The sequence below is a fragment of the Heterodontus francisci genome, chromosome 16 (genome assembly GCF_036365525.1).
Source record: "Heterodontus francisci isolate sHetFra1 chromosome 16, sHetFra1.hap1, whole genome shotgun sequence".
NCBI classification, from domain to species: Eukaryota; Metazoa; Chordata; class Chondrichthyes; order Heterodontiformes; family Heterodontidae; genus Heterodontus; species Heterodontus francisci.
This window is the reverse complement of record NC_090386.1, coordinates 59,161,055-59,172,237: the sequence shown is the minus strand read 5'-3', so window position 1 is coordinate 59,172,237 and position 11,183 is coordinate 59,161,055. Positions and strand designations below refer to the sequence as shown.

At 41.5% G+C, this 11,183-nt stretch overlaps 1 protein-coding gene across 1 annotated transcript; it reads left to right on the top strand.

The window, feature by feature from the left end:
* The first annotated feature begins 8,731 nt into the window (after positions 1–8,731).
* On the top strand, positions 8,732–10,693 carry LOC137378121 (P2Y purinoceptor 1-like). Its single transcript, XM_068048232.1, has one exon. It carries the CDS (start codon positions 8,915–8,917, stop codon positions 9,950–9,952), a length of 1,038 nt encoding a protein of 345 aa, XP_067904333.1. The 5' UTR covers positions 8,732–8,914; the 3' UTR covers positions 9,953–10,693.
* Positions 10,694–11,183: the final 490 nt, after the last annotated feature.

Genomic DNA, 11,183 nt, shown 5'->3' with positions numbered 1-11,183 from the left:
TCTTCAAAGGATAGAACTTTTAAACTGTCCCAATTTAGATCACTCTGTTCTAGGAAGGTACTGGCCTTGAATTGTGGACGTTTTTTGTACTCTAGCACTGAAAACCACAAGAAAACCGGTATTGAAGTTTTTTTTAATTATTGTTACGGATCAATTTGGTTTCCGGCTTCCAATTTTGCTCTTGTCTATGGGTTCAATCCCGGATAAACAACACAAAAATTTCTGTTAAAATCAGGTGAGGAGGGGTCAAATGGTTCCCCTCTTTTCCCTCTCCTTGTTTGATGGCAACAGGCTTACTTCGTTTTTGAAAAGGATATACTTGCCAATTCAATTAATGTTTAACTGTTTACATGCTGTGATCATAAAAGAACCAATCAGACGGGTTTTCTTGAGTTTAACAAAGGGAAAAGTTAGCTTTATTATACTTAAACCGATCTAAGTAAAATAATAAAGTATGCTCTGACTTTCACACACACTCAAAGTTCACAAACGCACACAAATAGATTACAGAGGGGCAAGGATAGATTGATCGAATTAGAGTCCAGAGAAATAAAAGGGGTATACCATCTGTGGATGTTGGTGATTCAACAGGCTTCAGGCTGAATTCAGTGCATGAGTTACATTCCCTTGGTGGTCCTGAGGTTTCAGATTTGAAGATGTGGAAGGCTGATTTGGCTATTCTCCTGGAGACAGTAATGCAGGTTGATTTCTTTCACGGTGGTCTCTATCTGCAGCATGCATGTCCCTGGGTAGTCACGGTCAGCAAACAAGGTTTGAAGCTTGCAAGGTGGGTTGGAGAGAGAGAGAGGGAGGAAGGAGGGTCCCCACTCAGATCTTTTCTCATCAGCATCTAGCTGCTTGTCTCCTTACTGCAAAGAAAACAGAAGCTCAAGCATGAAGGGTGGGCCTGACACATGACCATCACCCAGTGATTCAAGCATGGCTATTACTAGTGTATTCCCCTTGCAACTTAATTAGTCCATGTCTAGGAATCCCCTTCTCACAGATAGGGTTGAATTGTTCAAGTGATTAGGTTGAGTGGTTCATCACAGTTTGGTATGGTGATGGCCTTGATGCCTTACCAATGGGAAAGGGATATGTGGATCACTCAGATTCCCCAGGTCATTGTCCTTGATGGGTCTTTGCAGACATGGTGTCTCCATCTCAATGTAGTGGAATGTGGAAGGTCCGTTGATGCAAATTGGGGTAGCCATCTTTAGGTGCAAACATCAAGACATATTTAGTCTCTTTTTTTTAAAAGTTATTTTGGTTTTCCAGCTGGTGGGTTAAAAATCATCATTTGATGTAAAGCACGTTTTAGTGACAAATGGTATTTTCTTTATTTAGTCTTGAAAACCTCACACCACACTTATATGTTACACAGTCTTTTTTGATGGTGAAATCCTTTGCAGTTAAAAGTTCCAAACTCCTCCGAGTAGCAATGAGTTGGATCTCCCAGACCTTTCAAAAATCAATGTCCTCTTCGCTCAGTTCTCTGAGCACTTCCAACTTGGAAGTCCATGAATAAGGCATTTCCTGGTGATCCTGCTGGTCTTCTACTCTGCAAGCTTCAACTTTCAAAACAGGTTGCGTCTTTGCAGCCTTTTGATGTATCAGCCTGCTGACAGTAGGTGTTTCCTCTCTTTCTTTTGAGGCTGCAACTGCTGGTTGTCTTCCTTACATCCTGTTTTCAGGCTGTAACCACTGGGTTGCCTTCTTACAGCCTGCCTTGAGGCCACAACTGCTGTTTTCCTCTCTTATAGCCTGTCTGACTTCAGAAAATCTGTTAACTTTATTCAGACTCAAAGCTTATTGTCCTATTCCGGTATGCAAAGTCCAGAAGCCTGGTTTCACAGAGCCATCTGGACCTTCCATTGTTCCCAGGTGTTAACAGTTGCTTGGTACGTTTGCATCTTCAGAATCACTGACCCATAGGTCTGGGAGGATGAACCCAATTGTTCTTCAGGTGTTACCCCTGCAGTCTCTGTTTCTCAAAAAAAAAGTCTTTGATCTATCTTGTCCTTTAGCAGAGTGAATGTGGGGTCACCTGACCTTCCAGACTCCATCTGAAACTTGTAAAAATCACAATTTTTTAAATATAATCATGTTACAAAGTCCTTTTGCAATTTTTTCCAAATTCTATCAAATTTATAACATTGACCTGCCGGTCTTAAGTCAAAAGGATATTTATTCTAGTAAATTCATGATTCAGGTGTTGATAATGCAATTTTGAACTTACAACAACTTTATGTCTACCAAAAAATGTTGCATATGCTATAGTCTGTGGAACATTTAATGTGATATTTATTATATATATTTCTGTGAGATTAATGTTTAGTTGTCAACATATCAACAATCTTTAAAGAGGAGCTTAGGGTTAAGGGCCGAGATCTACAGCCTGGAACAGCAACAAAGTTGAAGACAGTAGAGGTGAACACAAGGTAAATCAGGAAATGGAATTTTTTGTCACATGAAACTTTTTTTTAATTCATTCTTGGGATGTGGGCGTCACTGGCCAGGCCAGCATTTATTGCCCATCCCTAATTGCCCTTGAGAAGGGGGTGGTGAGCTGCCTTCTTGAACCGCTGTAATCCATTTGGGGTAGGTATACCCACAGTGCTGTTAGGAAGGGAGTTCCAGCGACAGTGAAGGAACGGCGATATAGTTCCACATCAGGATGGTGTGTGATGTGGAGGGGAACTTGCAGGTGGTGGTGTTCCCATGTATTTGCTGCCCTTGTCCTTCTTGTTGGTAGAGGTGGCAGGTTTGGAAGGTGCTGTCGAAGGAGCCTTGATGCATTGCTGCAGTGCATCTTGTAGATGGTACACACTGCTGCCACTGTGCGATGGAGGGAGTGAATGTTTGTAGATGGGGTGCCAATCAAGCGGGCTGCTTTGTCCTGGATGGTGTCGAGCTTCTTGAGTGTTGTTGGAGCTGCACCCATCCAGGCAAGTGGAGAGTATTCCATCACACTCCTGACTTGTAGATGGTGGGCAGGCTTTGGGGAGTCAGGAGGTGAGTTACTCACCTCAGGATTCCTAGCCTCTGAACTGCTCTTGTAGCCATGGTATTTATATGGCTACTCCAGTTCAGTTTCTGGTCAATGGTAGCCCCTAGGATGTTGATAGTGGGGGATTCAGCGATGGTAATGCCGTTGAATGTCAAGGGGAGATGGTTAGATTCTCTCTTGTTGGAGATGGTCATTGCCTGGCACCTGCGTGGCGCAAATGTTACTTGCCACTTATCAGCCCAAGCCTGGATATTGTCCAGGTCTTGCTGCATTTCTACACGGACTGCTTCAGTATCAGATGAGTCACGAATGGTGCTAAAAATTGTGCAATCATCAGCGAGCATTCCCACTTCTGACCTTATGATGGAAAGAAGGTCATTGATGAAGCAGCTGAAGGTGGTTGGGCCTAGGACACTACCCTGAGGAACTCCTGCAGTGATGTCCTGGAGCTCAGATGATTGATCTCCAACAACCACAACCATCTTCCTTTGCGCTAGGTATAACTCCAGCCAGCGGAGGGTTTTCCCCCTGATTCCCATTGACCTCAGGTTTGCGAGGTCTCCTTGGTGCCATACTCGGTCAAATGCTGCCTTGATGTCAAGGGCAGTCACTTTCACCTCACCTCTTGAGTTCAGCTCTTTTGTCCATGTTTGAACCAAGGCTGTAATGAGGTCAGGAGCTGAGTGGCCCTGACGGAACCCAAACTGAGCGTCACTGAGCAGGTTATTGCTAAGCAAGTGCCGCTTGATGGCACTGTTGATGACACCTTCCATCACTTTACTGATGATTGAGAGTAGGCTGAAGGGGTGGTAATTGGCCGGGTTGGACTTGTCCTGCTTTTTGTGTACAGGACATACCTGGGCAATTTTCCACATTGCAGGGTAGATGCCAGTGTTGTAGTTGTACTGTAACAGCTTGGCTAGGGGCACAGCAAGTTCTGGAGCACAGGTCTTCAGTACTATTGCCGGAATATTGTCAGGGCCCATAGCTTTTGCAGTATCCAGTGCCTTCAATCGTTTCTTGATATCACGCGGAGTGAATCGAATTGGCTGAAGTCTGGCATCTGTGATGCTGGGGTCTTCAGGAGGAGGCCGAGATGGATCAATTACTTGGCACTTCTGGCTGAAGATTGTTGCAAATGCTTCAGCCTTATCTTTTGCACTGATGTGCTGGGCTCCCCCATCATTGAGGATGGGGATATTTGTGGAGCCACTTCCTCTAGTTAGTTGTTTAATTGTCCACCGCCATTCACGGCTGGATGTGGCAGGACTGCAAAGCTTGGATCTGATCCATTGGTTATGGATCGCTTAGCTCTGTCTATCGTATGCTGCTTACGCAGTTTGGCACGCAGATAGTCCTGTATTGCAGCTTCACCAGGTTGACACCTCATTTTGAGGTATGCCCGGTGCTGCTCCTGGCATGCCCTCCTGCACTCTTCATTGAACCAGGGTTGGTCTCCTGGCTTGATGGTAATGGTAGAGTGGGGGATATGCCGGGCCATGTGGTTACAGATTGTGGTTGAGTACAATCCTGCTGCTGCTGATGGCCCACAGCACCTCATGGATGCCCAGTTTTGTATTGCTAGATCTGTTCGAAATCTATCCCATTTAGCACGGTGATAGTGCCACACTACACGATGGACGGTATTCTCAATGTGAAGGCGGGACATCGTCTCCACAAGGACTTTGCAGTGGTCACTCCTACCAATACAGTCATGGACAGAAACTATAAATATCCTAACGATTATAGAAGGAAAGCAAGACTGAAGGAGACAATAAACTCTGCCTTGGAAAGAATTAATTTGAGTAGGATTATGCAGCTCAAAATTTAATTTTTTTTTATTTCCAAAATATACATTATTCATAAAAATCTGTTAAAAAATACATGACAAACAGTTCTAAACAGCACCAAGTCAAAAATTACAAACAGTGCGAAGGAGGTCGGTTTTCTTCACTGCAGGAGTGAGTTGCCTCACAACCCTTCCATTTCATTTGTCATGCCATAACATTTTACAGCAAACGAAAATTTTCCTGATACAGTTCGAGGGGTTTTCCACGGATCCAGCCCCTCCGTTCAGCTTGGCAGCTCAAAATTTAATAACTTTGTTCTTCTTTCCTTAAAACTTCTTTGTACCAAAAACCACTCGGACTCAACCAGTGCATCACGAGCCACTGCACTGCTCAGTCATGCCTGCCAGAATTTTTCATCCCTGATTAACAAGGCTCTTGCCATTCATAAAACTCATTGTCAATTAATCTATTAAAAATTTGGCCCTGACAGATTCCTGGCTCATCGGTAGTGACTTACTTCCCATCACTGAGGCAACCATAGCTACTACAAATTTAGATTTCCTGCTTAAACTGCCATTGTGGTAACCTGGTTCTTCTCACCAAGTTTCACTTCAACCACAGAAACATAAAGGTGTACAGCACAGAAGAAGGTCTGTGGCCCATTTGTCTATGCATCACTTTGCAAAAGCAATCCAAAATTAATCCCACTACCCTTTTCTCTCTGCATTGCTCTTTATATTCTTTTGCTTCAGATATTTATCCACTTTTCCCTTAAAAGATTAAATTGTCTCTGCCTTTACTATTCCCTCTGGCAAAGCATTCCATGTTCCAACAACTCTGCATAAAGAAATTTCTCCTCACCACTTCCTTCCCCCTCTTAGTAACAGCTTTACATTGTGTTATGAAGGTGACTCTGTTTTGTTAAAAATAGGTTTTTTAAAAGGAATTTATAATTAAGCTAAATAAATGTTTTTTAATCAAGAGGACAGTGCAGGCCAGATTGCTAACAGTGTTGCTGTTTGTCACATGGCTCGGGCTAGGCTTCAAACAGAAACCCTGGCAATAGGGGCAGAAAATTGACAAGTGCTCCTTTGATTGGACAAGCCCAGTAGCAACAGAACACCTGGGATGGACAGAAAAACTCACCAAGTTGTTTGTTTGTTAGTCAGTTGTAATGACCAGGTGAGAAAGGCGTCTAGGGATCTTTTACTGTCTTCACCTGGTGGTTTATCTTTTAAACACACTGTGTTTTGAGCTCCCCCTTGGTGAATCCTTATTCACCACTTTCAAATTATAAGGCAAATACATGAGCACAACAGGCTTTCTTAGGTTTAAAGAAAAAAGTGAAATTTATTAAAAATTTACATTTAAACTCTAATTCGGATAAAGTCTATGGATACACACCATGCCCACGCTAGCATGCATACACAATATGCACATGCAAATAGGGACAGAAAAGAGCAGAAGAAAAATAAAATGGAGAGGTTTGAGGAAATCACTGAAGAGGGGTTTTTACCGTGTTTCAAACTCGCTGTAGTCCTTGATTGTAGGTGGTCTTGTTTTTCGCTGGGGCCCAGTATTCTTCTTAAACCTTGTTCACTGTAGGAGACTTTTCTCTCTTGGGGTTCATATGTCTTCAGTGGTTTCCGAAGCTGGTGAGAATGACATGACAGCAGACAGGAGAGAGGTGTTCTCAGTCCAGAAGCAAACAGCTTTCTGCCTTTCAAACACTCTGTGGCATATTGACATTCAAACAGCCAGTTAGTCATGTGACTAAACTGGCCTGACCAGATTTTCTGTATATTGGAGAAGCAGGGACTGGGTCCTTTGTTCCAACATTGTCTGCCAGTATGCAAATGTCTTTCCAGTCAGGGGCTTGGCAGTTCCTTGTGATAGGCCCTCTTTTTTCCCAACCACAATTTTAAGTTTTAATGTTCATGTGGTGAAATAATGTGTGGCTCAGTCTTGGCAGGTGCGGGCCTGCATGATACAGTGCAATACCTTCTGGAAGGAAACAAAAGTCAAGTTTGCTGCGGAAGAAGGACAGAATTCCAAGGAAGGACAGAAAACAACAACCCAGCTCATTCTTTCACAATTCCTTAAAAGACTCTGTTAAGTTCAGTGTGTCAATTCATCTTGTTTCTGGTATTTCAAGAAGGCTTGCTAAATTACTTTTCAATGCCACCTGCAGAGAACTAATTCTGGAAGATTCTAAAGATCCTTCCTACGTGTACTAGGAGGTTGGACTATGTAGCAGTTTGGTGCAATGTGTCTCATCTGCTATTTTTTCAGGGGTGAGCAAGTGATCTGCCCAGGTGTGTTTTTTTTGTCTGTAATAGAGCTCTGATCTAAAAATCCTTTTTTTAAATTCTTTCGGTTAACCGGTGTAAATGTGCATCTGTGAGTGTGAAGGGACTAAGGTAAAGAGGATATTTTTAAAGTTAATGTTAGATTTTTAAAAATTTGAACTATGTGATATTGTTTTACATTATTACTAGTTAAGATTTGTTTTATAATAAACTATTAAGTTTGTTCAGTAAAGAAATATGGTTAGTGTGTTCTATTCTGTTGGAAAATAGTGTATCTGATTGACTGTTTCAACAAGTGGGAAAACTTTAAATAATATATTGTGACCTGTGGAGAAGTGGGACTGAATTAACAGTGCACTCCTCATGCTTTGGTCATAACATATTTGCATGACCCATTATTACTATCAGCAAGGGGAAATAGTCATTCCCTTTTGACCCTGCCATAATTTTAAAAACCTCCATCAGATATTGTCTTAGCCTTCTCTGCTCCAGTGGGGCTACTCAAACGTTTTCAAGTCCCTACATTACAACAGGGACTACTTATAAAAAGCACTTCATGAGCTGGAAAGCACTTTGAAGGTCCTGAAAGGCACTATATAAATGCTAGAAACACTGGAAATACTCAGCAGGTCTGGCAGCATGTGTGGAAAGAGAAGCAGAGTTAACGTTTCAGGTCAGTGACGCTTCTCCAGCGTTTCTTGTTTTTATTTCAGATTTACAGCATCCACAGTATTTTGCTTTCATACTACTATATAAATGCTAGTCCCTTTTGACTTTTTTAACTATAATTTTGTCAGTAAAGTCATCTTTCTTTAACTTTAACTTAAGATGCGTAGAATTAAGACAATTTTTTTCAGCTATTGATTCTTGTAATAGAAAAAAAGCTTCTAATAGCACATTCGGAATAATGTATCCTCTCATCTATATTAGAAAAATAATTGTCGCAACCACAAAATCTCTTCCTTGAATCAAAGGCATTATCTATAACTATAGTGTAGCTATACCACTCAAACAGGTTTGTTTAGGGAACGAGGATGTTTTTCGTTAACATAATCATTTTAAACTATAAGGTGTAACCTAATGATTAGCTTTTTGTCCCCACAATAAAAACGCAGCTCTTACTTTTTTTGACTTAATTTTTTTGGCTTTTTTCATGTTTATACAATCCAACCGGTAAAGGGGAGCTGCAAATGGAGATGTGAAACAGCGGCAGGCGATTCCGGAACCGTAGGTTGCAGCCTCCTGCCCCAGAAAATCTGTGCACAGTAAACAGCTGGAGGAGCAGGGCAAATCACGCAGCAACTTCCTCATTACTGCATTTACTCTGCATATTCGGTGTTTGTAAATTGCTGATTGCTCGTTAGCTCGCCATTGTTTTTGCCACAAAATCCGGCACATTGTATTGTTTTTACTGCTGAATCAACCCTCACTCTCATCTACAAGGCTTTATGGAATTGATCTCCTAGGGTGTCTGTTCATGTAAGGCCTCAATAAAACTAATTATTTTGGTAATTATCTTTTCAATTTCAGGAGCGTTTAGAATAAGGGGCGTGTCATTTCCTTTACACTGCTAAACCGCCCTCTCATCTGCGGTCAACACACCGATAAATTCACTCACTCAGTTTGCAGCAAACTGGCAGCCTCGCAGAAAGCGGGGCTTTACAGAAACACAGCTCGGAGGATATGCTATTTACAGAGGGCAGCTCACTGATCGGGATCTTCATTACTCCTGCTGCGAAAGTGTAAGGTCGGACCTGCCATTCGAAAAGCTTCTCTGGATTTGTGACTTGTTAAGTGATCTAACCATGACTGCGAAAAGCACTGTGTTCCCATTTGTGACATCCACACCTGTGTCAGTTAACCGGACGTACTGTGAAGTCAACACACACTTCAGATATCAGTTCCTGCCTGTAGTGTACATTATTGTGTTCACGATAGGCTTCCTGGGGAACTGCTGGGTTTTGGGTTCCATGTGTTTAAACCGGAGCAAATCGACCAACATAACCGTATTCTTATTTAACCTGGGCCTGGCTGATCTCTTGTATGTCATCACCTTGCCGTTCCTGGTGGTGTACTACGCCAATAAAGGCCTCTGGTTTTTTGGCAAAGTGTTTTGCAGAATAACGAGGCTCGTTTTCCACCTGAACTTGTACGGGAGCATCGGATTCCTGACTTGTATCAGTGTCCAGCGGTACCTGGGCATCGTGCACCCCATGAAGATGATGGGCAGATGGAAACGGCGTCACGCGGTCTTAATCAGTGTCCTGGTCTGGGGGCTGGTTTTAACCCAAACTTCGGTGGATTTATATTTCACTAAAACGAACACTGATGGCACAAAATGCCACGACACTACAGTGAATGAGCAACTGCAGAATTATATAAAGTACAATCTCAGTCTGTCTGTGATTGCTTTTCTCATCCCCTTGCTAATTATCCTGGGATGTTACAGCCATGTTATTATAGTTCTTATCAGAAAGAACAGTGCGGACTTGAGGGATCGCTGCCTCAAACTTGTACTGATTGTCACTGTTTTGTTTTCTCTTTGTTTCACGCCTTACCACTTTTTAAGAAACGCCAACTTGATTTCGAGATATTTACAAGTCCAGGGACAGTGCAATCAAACCTTCAAGAATATTTACCTGATTTACCAGGTATCCAGGGCCTTGGCCAGTTTCAACAGCTGCATCAATCCGCTCGTTTACTTTCTGGCAGGAGATGATATGAGGACTCGAATCGGAAAGTTGGGGAAAAAAGTAAACCGGTCCTTGTCCTCGGTAGTTAATTACCAGCGCTCTTGCCAGCAAAGGAGAACCTTTTCTGACCTGTACAGCTCTACAATGTAAATCCGAATTGTCCAGAATATATCCAAAAGTATTTTGTATGAGGCGTAACCTGGTGGTGGGAGACTTCCTCTTTTTTGATATAACTAGTCCTTTGGAGGAGTAAAATAGCTGGTAAATAAGTTGCATGAACGTTTCCGTTTCTATCTGGATTATGACATCCGCACCAAGCTTCATAATTAGAGCTCCTTAGTGCACAACTCTTTAAATGTGAGCTCGTCGAGGTCTTCTTTATCATATACGATCCCAGTTAAACAGAGATATTTTTAACGTGCCATTTAATACTATTAAACATTTTGCGAACTGGCTGCTGTTCCTAATGCTTCCTAATTATTCACAAATGAGAAGATAATCCAATATTTGTTTGGTAGAATTTTGCTGCGTCTTTTCAGAATATGAAGCATTTGTTGTCAGGTATTGTTACTACCATCAAAGGACAGTCATAGTGCTGAGCTGTTAGGATGCCTTTTTAAAAAAAGACTCTGTCAATACAACGCAGTATATATTTTCTAACAGTTCAATCTGCGGGGTGAATGTTGTGAAGATAAAATGTTTGTCTATTTCACTTACTGTGTTAGTCTCTCAGTATCGGATAGACATGGCGGATTCTAATGACCTCCCAACGATTAAACAGGTCTACCAAAGGTTTCTAGTGAACTGGGGACATTCACAGTGTATAATATCGGAGATCTTTAAGATTTTTTTAGTGAATTAAATAATTATGTTGTAAATGGTTTTCGACTATGGGAAAAAATAAATGTTTGAAATAATTAATGTTGCTTGTCTGCGTGAAGTTTCAATACCTGCTAAATGGTCAGACGCTGTTTCATTCCAAAATAACATTTTACAAGAAAAACTTGAATTTGTATAGCGCCTTTAACGCAGTAAACGTCTCAAGGCGCTTCACATGAGCGTTTTTACAGACAAGATTTTACTGTGGAACACATGATTTGAATTAATTGATTTAATTAAATGAGTAGTTTAATTGCCACATTGGTTTAACTCATTTAAAACATTTCCTTCAAGATAGGAGTAACAAATAAATTTAAAAATGCCATTTCTGTGCATCTTAATATCTAACGTTTCATTACTTGGTGCGTTTTAGATAAGCTTTTAGATAATTATAATTCAGTTACAATAGGTATGAGTTCACTGTCCATTACTGTACAAACCCTGCTAGTGGATTTTGTTACAAAAGACGCCGCTTAAAAATAAGCTTAAAGAAGTTTAAGGC

What these genes read in the sequence shown, in the direction of transcription:
- LOC137378121 (XM_068048232.1), top strand. Translation starts at nt 8,915, where the DNA reads ATGACTGCGAAAAGCACTGTGTTCCCATTTGTGACATCCACACCTGTG.